Genomic DNA, 17,585 nt, shown 5'->3' with positions numbered 1-17,585 from the left:
CATAATTTTGTATTTTGTCATTAGAAAAGGGGGAGAAGAAGAAAGCTGGGAGGAACGTAGAGAGTAGAGGTCCCCTTTTTTGTTTTTGTTTCATTTGTTGATGTCGGCTACCCCCCAAAATTGGGGGAAGTGTCTTGGTATATGTATGTATGTATGTAGAAAAGGGGGAAGAGGTGAAAAGGGTTAAATCTGTGAGTGTACATATATATCTGAATATTTAGACATCATTTTAGACAGCTCAGGTACACCAGTCAATTATAAACTGGAAATGCTCAATTCACTGTCATAAAAAGTGAAAAGAATTCAAAAGTAGGATTAGTATTTGAAAGCAGCACCAGCTACTTGTATTCATAATACTAACCTGAAAGGCATACTGAAGATGTGTCAGCCAAGGGGACGTCGCTTTGGCCATAATGTCTCTCTCCTCTTCATAAAACGCCACCTGAAAAATATTACCTTCAATAAACACAAGACACAAATGAAAAATAACAGCATCAAACTAGAAAATTATGAACTGTTGGTAAAACAGTAATGAACTGTATAAAAAAAATCCAATTTAAAATCCTTCTCAAAGTCTGTAATCCAACATTATTTTGATTGTATTCAAGTGGACGTTCAAATCTAACCCTACACTTTCATCACTATCCCTTCTTTCTTGAAGTTACTGAACTAAATGGATGCAAAACCAATATGAAAAAATTTAAAGTAATGAGTATTTTTCATAACGATACAAACCTGTAGCTATTTATGGGGTTTATACTTTCGGCAAAACTGGAAGACTGGCCATAAGACATTTACCGAGGTGTAACTACCATACTGCTAGTTACCGGTGGTATAGGAGGGGTAGTCGGCTACCCCGCTCACACATGAACCTGTGTTGTCTCGTCACTTTTTATTGCAGGCAGGACTTATTGGGGGACAAGTGATGGTGGGCCAATTTGAATAAATAGCTACTGGTTTGTATTGTTAGGAAACATACAAATTACTTCCAAATTTGTCATTTGTTCCGACACTTAATACAAAGCCTTTCGCTATTTATAGGGATTTGACTCACCCCTTAGCAGGGTGAAAGTCTGAATCAACTGGCTGGTATTTGACCCGGGGTTTTCCCGTATGTGCTCCGCACATAACAGGGAGAAACCCAGACACCTCGCCAAGAAAATCCATGCAAAGCACGGTTAGCGGCTTGAGCAATCTGTGTGATTGTGTGATACTAGCAGTATGACTAGTCTAGGTAAGAATTCTCAGAAACTTAGGAATATTTGAATCAACCATAGGGGGTATGGAGACATAACAAGAATATCTCTCTATACCAGGTATATAAAGGAAATGGTTTTACCTGCAGACAGCGGAGGTCAGCTTTGAAGAGTATCATAGGTGCTGTTCACCCACAGGGAGGAAGATGAAAGAAAGAAAGTCAGTCATTCTTTATCATTCATCCCAAATTTAACCATGGTCAAACTCTGCCCTCCATCATCTCCTACTTGTCCATCAAGGAGCCTGAGGTGTTTAAACCATTTTATTATGTAACCACCACAGGGTCAATGGAAAAAGTCTCCATGTTCCTGTGGGCCACGTCTCGTTGAAAGTGGGCAAGGAAGGTCATTTGCCACTTCCACATGCCTGCAGACAAGGCCTACGTCGCAGAGCAGTTTTTTCAAAAACGGTAGGGCATAATTCTGCCCCTAACGTTATGAACTCTAGGTCTTCTCTATGAGGAGAATGATCAGGATTCAATGATTGGTCCATGACCTTGCGAATCCAAGCCGAGAACATGTTCTTGGTGATCCTTCATCCTTTTCTTGACCTTGACCAAGATTACAATGAGTGTTGACACTCGGGGTCGAGCTCCTGTAGTTTTCTTGAGGTAGTATCTAATGAATTTTCCAACGATTGAACTAGTGAATTAGTTGGAAAAGGATTTCCCCTGATTGGTCAGTCTCTACTTTGTAGACACGTGATCAGTGGTAACTTCGTTAGCTCCGCGCTAAGTATTGTCATTCAGCGTTGGACACTTTAAGTGTACAGTTACCACTTTACTTTTGGAGGACGACATTATGTCACGTAGCGAAGACCAAATGGAACAACAAAACTCGGGCGGTATTGAACTTGTGCTACAACAGGTTTTAGAGCAGCTCAAGCAACAGAAGAGCGAGTTGAACCATTTGCGAGAGGAAGTGAAAGACAGTAACGTTTCTGTTAAATCTGAGGTCACCAAGTTGTTGGAGAAAGAACTCACGTGGAAACGTGAAGGTAACAAGCAGCAATATAATTTCAACTGTGACATTGATCAAGACTGTGTTCAGGCTTTGTGGGCTATTACCAACAATAAATTTGATTATGCTACAAATTTGCTAAAGGACTGCTCAGAAAAAATCAAAAAACGCAATAAACTTATACGGATTGCTGACACCTCGGAGGCCGGGTGGGATACAGTGAAATTATACGAAACGAATCCAGTCGCTAGTGACAGCGAAGATGAGTCCAGGATTAACAAAGCAGAAAACAGAGCTCTCAAGAAGAGGAAACAGGCAGTTACGAAAAGAGAAGCATCGAAAAAGCGTTCCCAAATTCCTACTGCCGGGCCTCTTATTTATCCTGGTCAGTTTAGTTCATCTCAGTCGTGGATGAGTCCAACTTTTGGAACGGGAGACAGTCATAATTTTCCAGGACCATCGGGTAATTTTCGTGCCTTCGGTGGAAGGAAAGGACCGTCGGGGTGCTGTTTCTCCTGTGGGAGCTTCCAACACTACAGAAAAGACTGTCCGCTCAACAAGTTCAACCAGTCGGGCGAGTTCAGCAGCAAACCTCAATAAATTAACAGATGAGTATGATTCTATTTTTAGTAACGGCGTTAATGATAATTTCACTACTGATTACTTTGAATATGAGTCAGGTCGTAAACAAATTATTGTGAAAGGAAGATTAAGAGACAATTTGAAATTTTGGAAAGACATTGGATCTAGTAACTTTATTATAGACATAATAGAAAATGGATACAGGCTACCGTTTTATTCTAAACCACGGTCGGCACAGTTAGATAACAACCTTTCTGCAAAGAAAGAACCAATTTTTGTTGAGGAGGCTATTTCGAACTTATTGGATAGGGGATTAGTTGAAAAATGTATAGAGCCGCCATATATTGTAAATCCTTTGACAGTTTCTATTCAAGCCGAGGGAAAAAAGAGATTGATATTAGATCTCAGGATAGTTAACCAACATTTATGGAAACAATCCATAAAGTATGAAGATCTAAGGTTAGTTTTAGAATATTTAAAACCAAATTCTTTCACATTTAAGTTTGATATTCATAGCGCCTATCATTTTGTTTCAATTTATCCTCCGCATACTGATTACTTGGGCTTTGCATGGCAAAACAAACAGGGTGAAAAACAATTTTTTAAATTTTTAGTACTACCGTTTGGAATTTCAACTGCACCATATTGTTTTGTTAAATTAACAAGGCCTCTTATCTCCAAATGGAGAGGTGAAGGAAAAAAGGTTATGTTATTTCTAGACGATGGCTTTGGTTGTAATGATACATACGATCTTTGTTTAGAAATGGCCAATTCTATCAAAAATGATCTGATTGCCTCTGGTTTTGTTCCAAATGTTGAGAAATCTCAGTGGGAGCCAGTACAAAAAATAGAGTTTCTAGGGGCATGTTTAGATTCTAAGGACTTTACTATTTCCATACCTAAAAAGAGAATCGATAAAGCTGTGAACACTATGTTAGAGATTGAAAATAGTATTAGACAACATAGGCGAGTTCATGTTAAAAAAGTTGCCAGTTTTGTAGGGCAGGTTATTTCTATGTCAATTGTTGTTGGTAATTTGTGCCAGTTCATGACAAGATATTTGAGCATCGATATTTCTTTAGCACCAAATTGGTCATATTTCATAAAGTTATCTACTCAGAGTTTGGAACAGTTATCGTTTTGGAAGAAAAATTTGACCGAAATCAATTGTAGGCTTCTGAATCACAATCCTTCTTACACCAAAATCATTTATACTGATGCAAGTACAATAGGTTATTCTGGATATGAAGTGAATACACCAAATGGCATGGTTCATGGGGCTTGGGGCATTGAGGAGGCTGTGAAGTCTTCTACTTGGAGGGAACTTATGGCAGTATTTAAAGTGCTTAAAGCTTTAAGCATCGTTCTTGCTTCGAACAGGGTTAAGTGGTTCACAGACAACCAAGGTGTTTGTAGCATTATTGAAAAAGGATCAATGAAAACAGAATTACAAGATCTTGCTTTCAAAATTCATTCTTTTTGTGTTAAATATTCAATTATTGTAGATATTCAGTGGATTCCCAGGGAAAAGAACCAAATTGCAGATTACCTTTCTAAAATAATAGAAAGAGATGATTGGGGGTTATCTCCCTTTATAATTAATCTCATTATTGACAAATGGGGTACAATTGATATTGATTGGTTTGCTTCTCCTCACAATGCCAAGCTACCTGTATTTTATAGTAGATTCTGGAATGAGTTTTGTGCAGGGGTTGATGCATTTAGTGCAAATTGGAATGAAAAATTTGGTCTTTTTGTACCACCTGTTACACTCTTAACTAGAGTACTCTCAAAAATGTTGAAAGAAAATGCAAGAGGAATCATAGTTATTCCTGTATGGAAATCTGCTCCATTCTGGCCTCTCTTATGGAAGGGCAATAATTTTATTGAGTGTGTTGTGGACTGCATGGATCTGCCCACAAAGAAAGAATATTATGTGGCATGTAGAAATGGTGCAGGGATTTTTGGAAATGAGGACCTGTCATTTAGAATGTTAGCATTAAAAATTATATGTTAAATCTGTTTCACCATTGTGAATGGTTAATGCTTTTACAAATAATGTTGTATTTGTTGGCGTGGCTGCCATTATAATTGCTAGACGGAGGAGTTGAGTGGTTTGCCCGTCTTGGCTGACAAGCCATTATAATATGTGATAAGATGGTAGAAGTAAATTGGAAGATTTTCTTTGTATAATATTGTTACACGAAGAAATGTATGCTAACTATTTGTTCTTCTCTAAATATGCTTTTCCAGTGTTTCTCTGATGATATTGAAGAGTTACCAGAAGTGCTGGCTGAGAAGGTGCCGCTTATCCCGGAACTACTGGTGTCAGCCCGAGCAGATAGTACCACAAAAAGTTATATGAACGCTTTTCAAAGATGGAGGTTTTGGGCATCTAGTAATTCCGTTGGAGAAGAGGACATCTTGCCGGCTAAGCCTTTTATATTTGCATTATATTTGTGTTCACTTGTCCAGAGTGCAAGTACTCCAAGTCCTGTGACTAAAGCATTTTACAGTGTAAAATATGTTCATGATTTATATGGACTGAAATCCCCTACAGAATCTACTCTTGTTAAGAATCTACTGGAGGCAGCCAAAAGAAGGCTTTCTCATTCAGTTGTAAGGAAGGAACCTATTACTTCAAAAATACTCGGTGACATGTATGATAGATTATTTCAAGTTGGAAATGTAAAAAACCAGAGAACTATTTGTGCTTGTCTTTTAGCTTATGCAGGGTTTCTCCGAAGTTCTGAACTGTTAAATATAAAATACTCGGATGTTGTCATAGATTCTTCACATTTATGTATATTCATAGAGTTTAGTAAAACTGATCAGTACAGAGACGGTGCCTGGGTTGTAATAGCCAGGACAGGTACCAGATTGTGTCCAGTAAGTAATCTGGAAAAATATATTTCATGGACAGGTTTGTCTGTTTCTTATTATAATGCTTATATATTTTCTAGAATTGTGTTCGAAAATAATACGTATCATTTAAGAAATATTGGTAAGCATATCTCATATACTACATTAAGAGGGTTGTTTATTGAAGCATTTTCACCACATGTTAAAGATATTTCTAAATATGGTTTTCATTCTTTGCGTGCAGGTGGAGCCACTTCGGCTGCAAATAATGGTATTAAGGATAGGCTATTTAAAAGGCATGGAAGGTGGAAGAGTGATAAAGCCAAAGATGGCTATATCAAAGATTCTCTTAAAGAAAGACTTTTAGTATCACAAACATTGGGTATCTAATTTGATTTCATATGGGATTAAACGGTCAGATACATTATCACTTATTATTATTATTTTGATATGGTACTCATTCTAAATTTCCCCGTTCTTTTAGATTCAGCAATGTCCAAGCGCTCCTATTCATATTAATAAATTGTTAATTGAGTATTTGTTTATTTGTTGTCCTAAAGTAGGGACAGTGAGGTCAGGGGAAATGAATTTTCCAACGATTGAACTAGTGAATTAGTTGGAAAAGGATTTCCCCTGATTGGTCAGTCTCTACTTTGTAGACACGTGATCAGTGGTAACTTCGTTAGCTCCGCGCTAAGTATTGTCATTCAGCGTTGGACACTTTAAGTGTACAGTTACCACTTTACTTTTTATTTTAGGAAATTAATTTCCGTTAGAACCAGATCAGAAATATAACAGTAATTTTATGTAAATGTGTCGAGATTCAACTAGAAATAAATACATTGTATTGTTTAAACATTCGTGGTTTAAGAACAAGATGTGTAGTATGTTTCCTTCAGATTGATTGATGTTAAGTTTGTGTTTATTTTGTATATGTAATGAAATATTAGTGTTTGAAATGTACACAGCAATGTCCAAGCGCTCCTATTCATATTAATAAATTGTTAATTGAGTATTTGTTTATTTGTTGTCCTAAAGTAGGGACGGTGAGGTCAGGGGAAAAGTTCTTCCCTGGTATAGTAGCCGTTGATCTGGATCATTGGTCACGCTACGAAGGACTCCCAATCCAGGAACGAAGTCTAGTAATGTATTATCTGGCCCATCACAATGAATGAGACATGTTGAGGGTGACCCATGGGTTCGCTGACTCTCTCGGCTGAAGCCAACATGAGCGGGAGAACTTTCATCAAATTGAAATAAATATAAAATTTAGGCCATAAGTCATCAAGGTCCGGTGAAGATCTGCTGCTCGTCCTGGGTCGTAGGGGGCACCCTTCAGGGACCGAAGGACGCAAACAATACTCTGTCGAGGAGGGCTCTATTCCGACTAAGGGTAGTAGTCTCGAAACTTCACATAAAGAGAGGCGATGCTGACGCAGAGGAGAGGTTAATTCCTTTTGGTCTGCAAGCGAGGCTCAAGGACGAGCAATGGCCTTCCATCGCCGAGACCAAGAGAAGCTTTTCCTCTCAAAAGGTAAACGAGGAACTCCACTATTGCTGGAATAGTGACATACCCCTCCTATGATACCAACTACAGAAGACAGTCCACTTGGCCTGGTAGAATGAAGCAAAAGATCTATACAGATATCCCATTCACGTATTGTTGCAGAAAGGACTCTTCAAGATAGGTGCTGGGTAGTCTCCAGGCTGAAGTTGCAGCGAAACTACGGCTTTGTTAAAGGTGTTCTCATGACTTGTTAAGAGTAGAATATGTCATGGAGGGAGATTTCTCAGGATCTCCGTCAGGAGTTACAGACGAATCTGCTGGGCGAGACGAAACTGCCGAAGACGAGGCCTGCTCTGAAGAGCACAGGCGGGGAAAGGACGAATCAAATTCCACCCCAGGAGGAGTCCACCGAAGGGGAGACCAAACAGGAAAAGGTGACCAAAATCTGCTGCCGCTGTCGGCCAGTATAAAAAAAGTTGGACGGAGAGACGAACGTCTACTCTCCCCGAGCCAAAAGTAAAAACTGACGAGACAACACAGGTGCGTGTGAGCGGTGTAGCCGGCTACCCCTCCTACCCCCCTGCTAACTAGCAGTAGGGTAATTACACCTCCCTAAAAGTTCTTATGGCTAGTTTTCCAGCTTCACCAAAATTATAAACCCTATAAATAGCAGAAAGGTTTATATTTAGTGTAGGAACAAACAAAAATTATAATTCCCAAAATATAAACTACCTTGAAATAAAAATTATATACAGTAACTGCACATTACCACAAGACAAAACATAAAGGCAAAAACATTTCTATACAGCATTGCAGGAGATAAACCTTTTACCTCATTATACAGTATGACTATGATACACTGAACACTGCAACATTAAAACATCCTAAAACACAAAAATGAGATGTAAATCCACAAGTAAAAAGTGCTAATACTAACAATTTCATCTATTATAGAAAATTTAACTGAATCTTCTCTTCCTCTTGTTTAGTTAAAGTTTTCATAGTTTACATAGGAAATATTTATTTAAATGTCATTGTTCATAAAATATATTTTTCCTTGTTTCCTTTCCTCACTGGGCTATTTTCCCTGTTGGGGCCTCTGGGCTTATAGCATTTTGCTTTTCCAACTAGGGTTGTAGCGTAGCAAGTAATAATAATAATAATAATCTAAATTACAACTACAGTATCTGACAAAACATAAACAGTTTCTTACATGTTTCTGCGACAATGTCTCAGATTTACGAAGACTCTTCAGGGCAAACACATTACCAGTTGCTTTTTCTCTCACGACTTGAACCACGCCAAAGTGGCCCTTCCCGATGACCTTCTTCTGCTCAAAATCATTTAGGTTTACCCTTAGTTTCTTCACATCCGTAACAACGCCTCTAACTGCACATAGAGAAAATGAGATGGTTGAATCACTCCAAATGTCATGAACCAGGATATACAGCATTAATAAAATAAATTTTTTCAATATTAAACTTACCCGATAATCATGTAGCTGTCAACTCCGTTGCCCGACAGAATTCTACGGGAGGGATACGCCAGCTATCACTATACTAGAAGGGGGTGTACTCACAAGCGCCACCTGTGGCCAGGTACTACAGTACTTGTTGTTGACGCCACCTCACTTTTTCCTCTGTCGTGCTTCCGGCAAGACGTTCTTGGATACGCTTTTGATTTTGGAGTATTGTTCACGGTTTGGTGAAGTATTTCTCTAAAATTTGCAGCTATTCGCTATACTAGAAACTTCTATATTAGCTTAGTTAGCTTTTGGAATTAATTTAATCATGGTGACGAAGAGAGTATGAACTCTCTTTCACCTTTAAATGGCCGACCCTTCCCTTAGACGGAAGTGTTGGTGTCTAAGAGAGTATAGACTCTCTTTCTTAATTTTGCTTAACAAAAGTTATAGATTTATTTTATATCTCTCCGCCTTTTATAGGCCTCTTCGATTAACTTCCTTATATTATAAACTTATTAAAATTAATTTTTATATTTGTTTATTTTCGACCTTTCCTAATAGTAGGCGGTCTTTTCTTGGTACCGAAGTTAATTAACATTGAGCCCGTCATTTCGGTTTTACCTGTTAACATATTTTGCTATTTTAATGTTTTTGAAAGAATTTCTTTGATAGTCTCGTACTGTTTTCAAAGTTGAACTAACGTTTTGTTTTGTCTCTGCAGTTGTTGACGTTCAGAACGTTCAACTTGCGCTCTATCGTCACGATAGAGAGAGAATTTTCACGGTGTCACGTTGCAGTAAGAGTAACCGTGTCTAGCGTTTTGTTCATTCTTTCTTAACTTAATGGTTTTAATTCTAATAAATTGGGAAATATTTCAGTTTTTTTCCTTTAACAATAATATGTTTTAACGATATATATGATTGGGCTCTTCTCTCAGGTTCTAAGTCAAGAGAGAGAGAGAGAGAGAGAGAGAGAGAGAGAGAGAGAGAGAGAGAGAGAGAGATAGAGACGGAGGGAGAAAGAGGAGGATAAACGTTTCGTTCAAGCGAATAACGTTATCGTTTTTGCTCTTCTCCCTAGTCTCTTTAGGGGAAGAAGGTAAACGTTTCTAGAGTTTTTTCTTGTTCTCAAGCTTTATGCGGTGAGAGATTTTAAACGTAGTTTATTTGATCTAGTGTTTAGTCTTTTTCCAGCCACTGAATTATTTATCTTTCATTAGATTTTTCTGTTACATTGTAATTCTGTTTTCGCAATTACTAACTTTTGAGAAAGGATAGAATTGCGTGTTTCAGGTACAAACCACTTAAAGTTTCGAGTTCAGTGAAATAAGTGCAAACAGAAAATCAAAAGTGATAAGTGATTAGCGCAAAGTGTGTCAGTGTTGGGCGTGAGGGTACTTTTGTGCGTGCCAGTCGTCCTCCCAGTCCGGGACCTCTTGCAAGCTCCCAAGCCCAGGGGAGAAGCAATGTCGAAGGGCAAAAGGGTTCGGCAGGCCTTGATCGGCGCACAGAAGTATCCTCGGTGGTTGCGGGCGTGTCTTTCAGAGACCGTCACTCCCCCCCGCAGACGATTGAGCCCTTAATTTGCTCGTCTGCAGAAGAACTTTCGGGGAGAAAACGCTGGTCTCAGGTCTCAAGACCTCTTAAACGTAAAGTCCAGACCTATGCCAGACGTACGAAGTTAGAGTTCAACAACCCGGATGCAGTCATTGGGTTAGCTCTGACTCTCCTCAGTCATCAGGTGACTGCACACCTCCTAAAAGGAGTAAGGTGCTGCCGCAACAGATCTCTTCTGTTAAGGCTTCGCCTCAGCAGACCTTAGTGTCTGCCGACCCCAAGTTGACTCTACTGCAGTCCATGCAGTCACAACTTGCGGTCCTGATGCGTGAGTGTCAGGCGGAGAAGGTTACACCTTCTCCTGCGATCGCTCCGCCTGACCGCAGTCCTGTCTGCCAGGCGTACGATGTTGAGGCTCCTCAGGATACCTTACCACGTACTGAGTTGCCAGTTTCCAGCGGTGTGCAGCTACCTCCGCCTTCCTTAAGGCAACCTCAGCAATGGGAACAGGAAGCTTTTACCTTACTTCCTCCGCTTCCACTTGCGGTTCCACCAGTGAGGCAACACTCTCTTGAGGTACAACAACCTCTCCCATCCATGAGGCAGGCTCCTCAGCTCTCGCTGCAGCGACCTCAACCCTCCTCAAGGCGAGAACCTCAACACCTTAGCCTTGCGCCTCAGGAACCTCAACTCGCGAGACAATTACTGCGTTCTGCGCAACCACTTCCTGAACGCTCGCAGCTCACACCTCAGGAACCTGCTACTGCGCATCCATCAACCTTACAGCAAGCGCAACTGTTGAGGCAGCAACCTCATGCTATGAGTCAGCCACCTCAACGCATGCATCTGCTACTTTCTCCTCAACTTGAGAAATAACAAATGACAATAATAACACCTCATTACTTTCATAACTTGCAGTATGCCTACACGAACATTATGATAATGGAGGTTATTTGTCTTACTTATATAAAAATATATATGTATTCCTTGCAATATATTTTTAACAATATCGCAGAATATGGCAAAAATATCTTCAAAACAAAAATGAATCATGAGTTATGAATGTAAGGTAAATATTATGTTGATATTAAAACCCCATGCAAGCATGCATGAAGCACTCTAGCACTGGTCATGGAATTTCTGAGAAATGTTTAACGCCATGCAACACGCTCTGCTTACCTTACAGCATGCTCTACATACAGCATGCTCTGCATACAGCATGCTCTGCATACAACATGCTCTGCATACAGCATGCTCTGCATTCAGCATGCTCTGCATACAGCATGCTCTGCATACAACATGCTCTGCATACAGCATGCTCTGCATACAGCATGCTCTGCATTCAGCATGCTCTGCATACAGCATGCTCTACATACAGCATGCTCTGCATACAGCATGCTCTGCATACAACATGCTCTGCATACCTTACCGCATGCTTCTCAGTCATACATCTTTGGTTGTTGCCAACTCACTAGACTGTCAAGCAGTTTCATAATGTTGCCTTCTAGTCTGCTGCTTTTGCACCATTGAAACCCTCACTGAGAGAACTTAACTTTTCTCGGATATGGTCCCTGTAGATGAGAAAGTGCTTTTCTCCCTCCTTCTGATATTCCCTTGAGGACTCTGTCATTTGGAGAGGAGCCTTTAGCTGCGTAGCCTCCTTTGGACTTTTATTTAAGCATAACATGCTTCCAGGGAAGGTAATGGTTCCACTTCAGTCACTAACCCCGTCTGTTACCACACCTGCTCCCATAGACCTTGAGCTGTGTTGCAAGACATGCAGTCCAAGCTTAGTCCTTGTTTAAGGATTTTTTGTTTACGGAGTCAGTGTGTCACTGGGAAGACGTTCAACAACCAGCAGAAGTGACTTGTTGTGACGCAGTGCGGCAACCTCAGCAACCCGATAAGGAGTTGTCTGTACGACCCAGACAGTCTAGACAGCTTCGGGTTGTCACTGTACTTCCTCGCTTCCCCATGGTTGACAGTTCACAGACTGTGCAGCAGTACCATGATCTTGTGTCCGGCTCCGTCAGACGACTGGCTTTTAAGAGCTCCCACAAGTCGTCGCTGTCTGGAGATTCTCAGATGGACTATGGATCTGACCAAGGAACTGGGCCTCCTGGTCAATTTTGAGGGGTCTCAGCTCATCCCATCCCAGACCATTGTCTCCCTGGGTATGGATCTTCAGAGTCGAGCTTTTCGGGCTTTTCCGTCGGCCCCAAGGATCTTCCAAGCCCTAGAATGCATCCAGAGCATGCTGAGAAGGAACCGATGCTCAGTCAGGTAGTGGATGAGTCTAACAGGGTACTTCAGAAGTTCTCCTCTCGCAAAGGGACACGGCTGACGTTGGTTGGCTCCGCTCTGGCCCGCGAGAGAATGGTTCTTAGAGGTACTGCAATGGCTGGTCGACATTCCCAGGACTCTTCCTCTAGGAGTGAACCTTCTACGTCTACCTCACGTAAAGAAGGTACACCCGAACCTCCACGCTCTTCGTCTGACTGCCTTCAGACTTTCGAAAGACTCTCAAGAGCTAGGGGCTTTTCGAAGGAGGCAGCCAGAGCGATTGCCAAAGCAAGGAGAACATCCACTCTCAGAATCTATCAGTCTCAAGGGGAAGTCTTCCGTAGCTGGTACAAGACCAATGCAGTTTCCTCAACCAGTACCACTGTAACCCAGATTGCTGACTTCCTGTTATATCTAAGGAAAGTAAGATCCCTTTCAGCTCCTACGATCAAGGGTTACAGAAGTATGTTGGCAGCGGTTTTCCGCCACAGAGGCTTGGATCTTTCCACCAACAAAGATCTACAGGACCTCCCTAGGTCTTTTGAGACCTCAAAGGAACGTCGGTTGTCCACTCCAGGCTGGAATCTAGACGTTGTCCTAAGGTTCCTTATGTCATCAAGATTTGAACCTCTCCAATCAGCCTCTTTTTAGGACCTCACATTAAAAACTCTTTTCCTCGTGTGCTTGACAACAGCTAAAAGAGTAAGTGAGATCCACGCCTTCAGCAGGATCATTGTTTTCACATCTGAAACGGCTACATGTTCCTTGCAGCTCGGTTTTTGCTAAACAAGCTTCCTTCACGTCCTTGGCCTAAGTCGTTCGAGATCCCAAGCCTGTCCAACTTGGTGGGGAATGAACTGGAGAGAGTACTTTGCCCAGTTAGAGCTCTTAGGTACTATCTAAAAAGGTCTTAACCTTTACAAGGACAATCAGAAGCCTTATAGTGTGCTATCAAGAAACCTTCTTTTCCAAGTTCTAAGAACTCAGTTTCTTACTATTCAGGCTTCTGATTAGAGAAACACATTCTCATCTGAAGGAAGAAGACCTTGCTTTGCTGAAGGTAAGGACACATGAAGTGGGAGCTGTGGCTACTTCAGTGGCCTTCAAACAGAGCCATTCTCTGCAGAGTGTTATGGATGCAACCTATTGGAGAAGCAAGTCAGTGTTCGCATCATTCTATCTCAAAGATGTCCAGTCTCTTTACGAGTACTGCTACACCCTGGGACCATTCGTAGCAAACGAATGCAGTAGTAGGCGAGGGCTCAGCCACTACATTCCCATAATCCCATAACCTTTTAACCTTTCTCTTGAATACTTTTTATGGGTTGTACGGTCGGCTAAGAAGCCTTCCACATCCTTGTTGATTTGGCGGGTGGTCAATTCTTTCTTGAGAAGCGCCGAGGTTAAAGGTTGTGATGAGGTCCTTTAGTATGGGTTGCAGCCCTGTATACTTTAGCACCTTCGAGTTGATTCAGCCTTCCAAGAGGAACGCTGCGCTCAGTAAGGAAGACGATCTTATTAAAGGCAGAGTAACGGTTCAAGTCGACTTCCTTACCAGGTACTTATTATTTCATTGTTATTGTGGATAACTGATTATATGAAATACGGGATACTTAGCTATCCTTTAGTCTTGTACACTGGTTTTTCACCCAACCCCCTGGGTGTGAATCAGCTACATGATTATCGGGTAAGTTTAATATTGAAAAATGTTATTTTCATTAGTAAAATAAATTTTTGAATATACTTACCCGATAATCATGATTTAATTGACCCACCCTTCCTCCCCATAGAGAACCAGTGGACCGAGGAAAAAGTGAGGTGGCGTCAACAACAAGTACTGTAGTACCTGGCCACAGGTGGCGCTTGTGAGTACACCCCCTTCTAGTATAGTGATAGCTGGCGTATCCCTCCCGTAGAATTCTGTCGGGCAACGGAGTTGACAGCTACATGATTATCGGGTAAGTATATTCAAAAATTTATTTTACTAATGAAAATAACATATTTTATCAAAATAATCTTACCAAAATCTGTTTAAATTATGATGCGCAACCAAAGATTTCTGAAAAATACACTTAAACAACAATTATCATCAAAAATTACAAATTTCTAAAGTACAGTACAGTGGAACCTCTACACACGAACGTATCTACATCCGAATTTTCCAACATCCGAAGTAAAATTCGAGCAAATTTTTGACTCTACACCCGAATTTTATTTCGACTCACGAAGTAAACATTACGCCATTGAGCGTCGAGTGCTCAGTTCTCTATTCTTGTGTGTATCGTGTGGTTGTCCTCTGTTTGGTCTGTTATTAACAGTGCTTATTTCTTCCTTTTCTCACATTTCCTTTTTGATTTTACCTATAATCATGGTGCCTAAGAAGCTAAGTATCAGTACAGGAAGAAGGCAATTCTTTCATTAGAATTGAAGCAAGAAATTATAGAAAAACATGAGAGCAGTGTGCATGTGAGTGATACTGTATGGCTAAACAATATGGCCGGAATAGGCCTATGATCTCGAGGATCATCAAGCTGAAGGCAGCCATTATAGCAAATAACCATCGAAGGGGATCACCATTATTACAAGACATCTTAGCAATACCCTGGAAGAGATAGAACGCCTTTTGTTGATAGGGATAAAGGACAAAGAGATTGTTGGCAACGATCATTTGTGAGATGGGCCAGCATGATGAACAGAAAGAAATAAAAAAGTGAAGCAAAGAAAACCATGATAGCATTAACAAGCTCTTTTAAATAAGACTTCTCTCTTTTTCTGTTTCTCTCTAAACTTAGCATTAACATGTTCTTTAAATAAAATCTCTCTCTCTCTCTTTCTTCTTCGCTGTTATAGTGTTAGATACGTCTATTATTTTTTTTCCGAGAGAGAGATTAAACAAAAATGTGTTTAGAGTACATATGATTTTTAACAGCGTCAACGAGTTGAAAAACAATCAAATGTAACTAAAAAGTAATAACAGCTAATCTGAAGTCCTTTATTAACTAAAACAAATATTGATACAAACACACTCGTGTGCGAATGCACAAACACGCACACAGGTGCAAAAATTGCTACGCAATAAGAGAGACGGTCGGGGAGGAGGTAGAGATGGTGACTGCGATAACATACCGTAACTCGTCACTGTAAGTGATGAAAATAAAAAATAAAAAGAAAAAAAAATTTTAAAAATATGAAATATAAAATTTAAAAAAAAAAATAAATAAGCTAGGTTAGATTAAAATTTCCGTAGTGTAAGTTATGGTATGTTATCGCAGTCACTATCTCTACCTCCTCGCCGATCGTGTCTCCTCGTACGTGTGTGTGTGTTTGCGCATACGCACACGAGTGTGTTTGTATCAATATTTGTTTTAGTTAATAGAGGAATTCAGATTCGCTGATATTGTTTTTTTTAGTTACATTTAACTGTCTTTCAACTCGTTAACGCTGTTAAAAATCATATGTACACAACACATTTTTGTTTAATCTCTCTCTCTCTCTCTCTCAGAAAAAATTAATAGACGTCTCTAACACTAACAGTGAAGAAGAACAAGAGAGAGAGAGAGAGAGAGAGAGAGAGAGAGAGAGAGAGAGAGAGAGAGAGAGAGAGAGAGGGAGAGAGAGAGTATTTATTTAAAGAAAATGTTAACACCATGTCTACCTTCTCGCCGATCGTCCGTCTCCTCCAGGCGTAGCAAATCCTACACCTGCGTTGGCCTGTCTCTAAGGTAAAGTGGCAATAGAACACATTTTTTATTCATTATTTCTTTATAATTATCTTTTTTACATGCTTCTTTCATATTATGCAGTTATGTTATTGTTATGTGTAATTATGTGTAGCCATTTATTAAGGATTTATTATGGGTTTTTAGGCTGAGGAACGAATTAAATGAATTACCATGTATTCTTATGGGAAAATTCGTTTCTACATCCGATCATTTTCTACATCCGAAGTAGGTTGTGGAACGAATTAAGTTCGTATGTAGAGGTACCACTGTATAGTAATTTGTATTTTTCCTGACTATAGAGAGTCACAAACAGAAGCCTTGCCATACATCAATCCCACTTTTGAGAGCTTACAAAGTAGCAAAGCTGCATACATAGGTTGAAAAGCAAGTGCGATTTTTCTGTAGATCATATCCCTGAGACGTATAGTATACTCAAGTGAGCACCCTACCCCTTTCTAAATATGTCTGTGGCTGTAGATTCTCATGAGGTGATTTGAGTTTTAAATTGAACTCCCAATTGATACTTCCCCTAATCCTAGAGTAATCACTGGTGTGGGAGCCTTTGCAGAACTGCTTCTTGCTCTCACAGGGGGAGAGAGAAGTTGAACGTTCGATAAGTGGAAAGAAAGGCAGCGCCGTTTATTCCTACAGGTAGTTCATGCGCTCGTTCTCGTAAGAATCGAGCACAGGTAGCTGGTGCTTGAGCTTGTTTACTATGTACCGATACATCTATTTGAGGATGGGAGTTCCCTGAAAATAAGCTCTTACCTTGCGAACGAGGCGAGAATGTATAAGTCCTTTCCGTGAGAGGAATGAACTCCATACTACATTATCACATTCAAGGGGAGAGAAACAGTAAGAGTCACAATGGCATGACTGCTGTCGATTGGTCTTACTGGAAATCTTTAAACGATGTCTTCTTCTTCGGTTGAAGTAAGTATTTGTTGAGCGCCTGTAGAGTACCAATACATATACTCGGGGAAAGGAATGTTCTCGATACGTATCCCCTCACTTTACAAAGGAGGTGAGAATGTACTAAGATCACTTAACTTTACTTACTTACTTGTTTTGGGTTTAAATCCAACCCTCCACTGAAGTCGAGTGAACTACTTCTCGGGCGGGTCCATATTAATCATCTAACGAAACATTTTCATTATAACTTGTACAATTCTTTGATTGTAGCATCTTCCAAATCATATGATCTTGTGAAAAGTAATGTCTTTAGTTTCTTCTTAAATTCAATTACTCCCTTTAGGTCCTTCATTTCAGTTGGCAGTTTATTATAATGTCTAGGCGCACAGTAGCTAAAAGCCCTTTCACCAAATTTACTATTTGTTCTTGGTTCAGATAGCCTATGTTTGTCACTCATGTGTCTTGTGTTAACATCTGTTT

The 17,585-nt window shown here is 40.1% G+C and overlaps 1 protein-coding gene across 1 annotated transcript in view; it reads right to left on the bottom strand.

Moving 5' to 3' along the window:
- Nucleotides 1-17,585, bottom strand: part of sti (sticky) — a 103,784-nt gene that overhangs the window by 81,723 nt on the left and 4,476 nt on the right. The window contains exons 3-4 of the mRNA XM_068390971.1: nucleotides 8,381-8,556; nucleotides 362-442 (exon numbers count right to left, since the gene is read on the bottom strand). Coding sequence (XP_068247072.1) covers nucleotides 362-442; nucleotides 8,381-8,556 — 257 coding nt within the window. The remainder of the gene's footprint in view (nucleotides 1-361; nucleotides 443-8,380; nucleotides 8,557-17,585) is intronic.

This window comes from Palaemon carinicauda, chromosome 17 (genome assembly GCF_036898095.1).
Source record: "Palaemon carinicauda isolate YSFRI2023 chromosome 17, ASM3689809v2, whole genome shotgun sequence".
Classification (NCBI taxonomy): Eukaryota; Metazoa; Arthropoda; class Malacostraca; order Decapoda; family Palaemonidae; genus Palaemon; species Palaemon carinicauda.
Note: the sequence above shows the minus strand (reverse complement) of the source record. Positions and strands in the feature narration are given on the sequence as shown.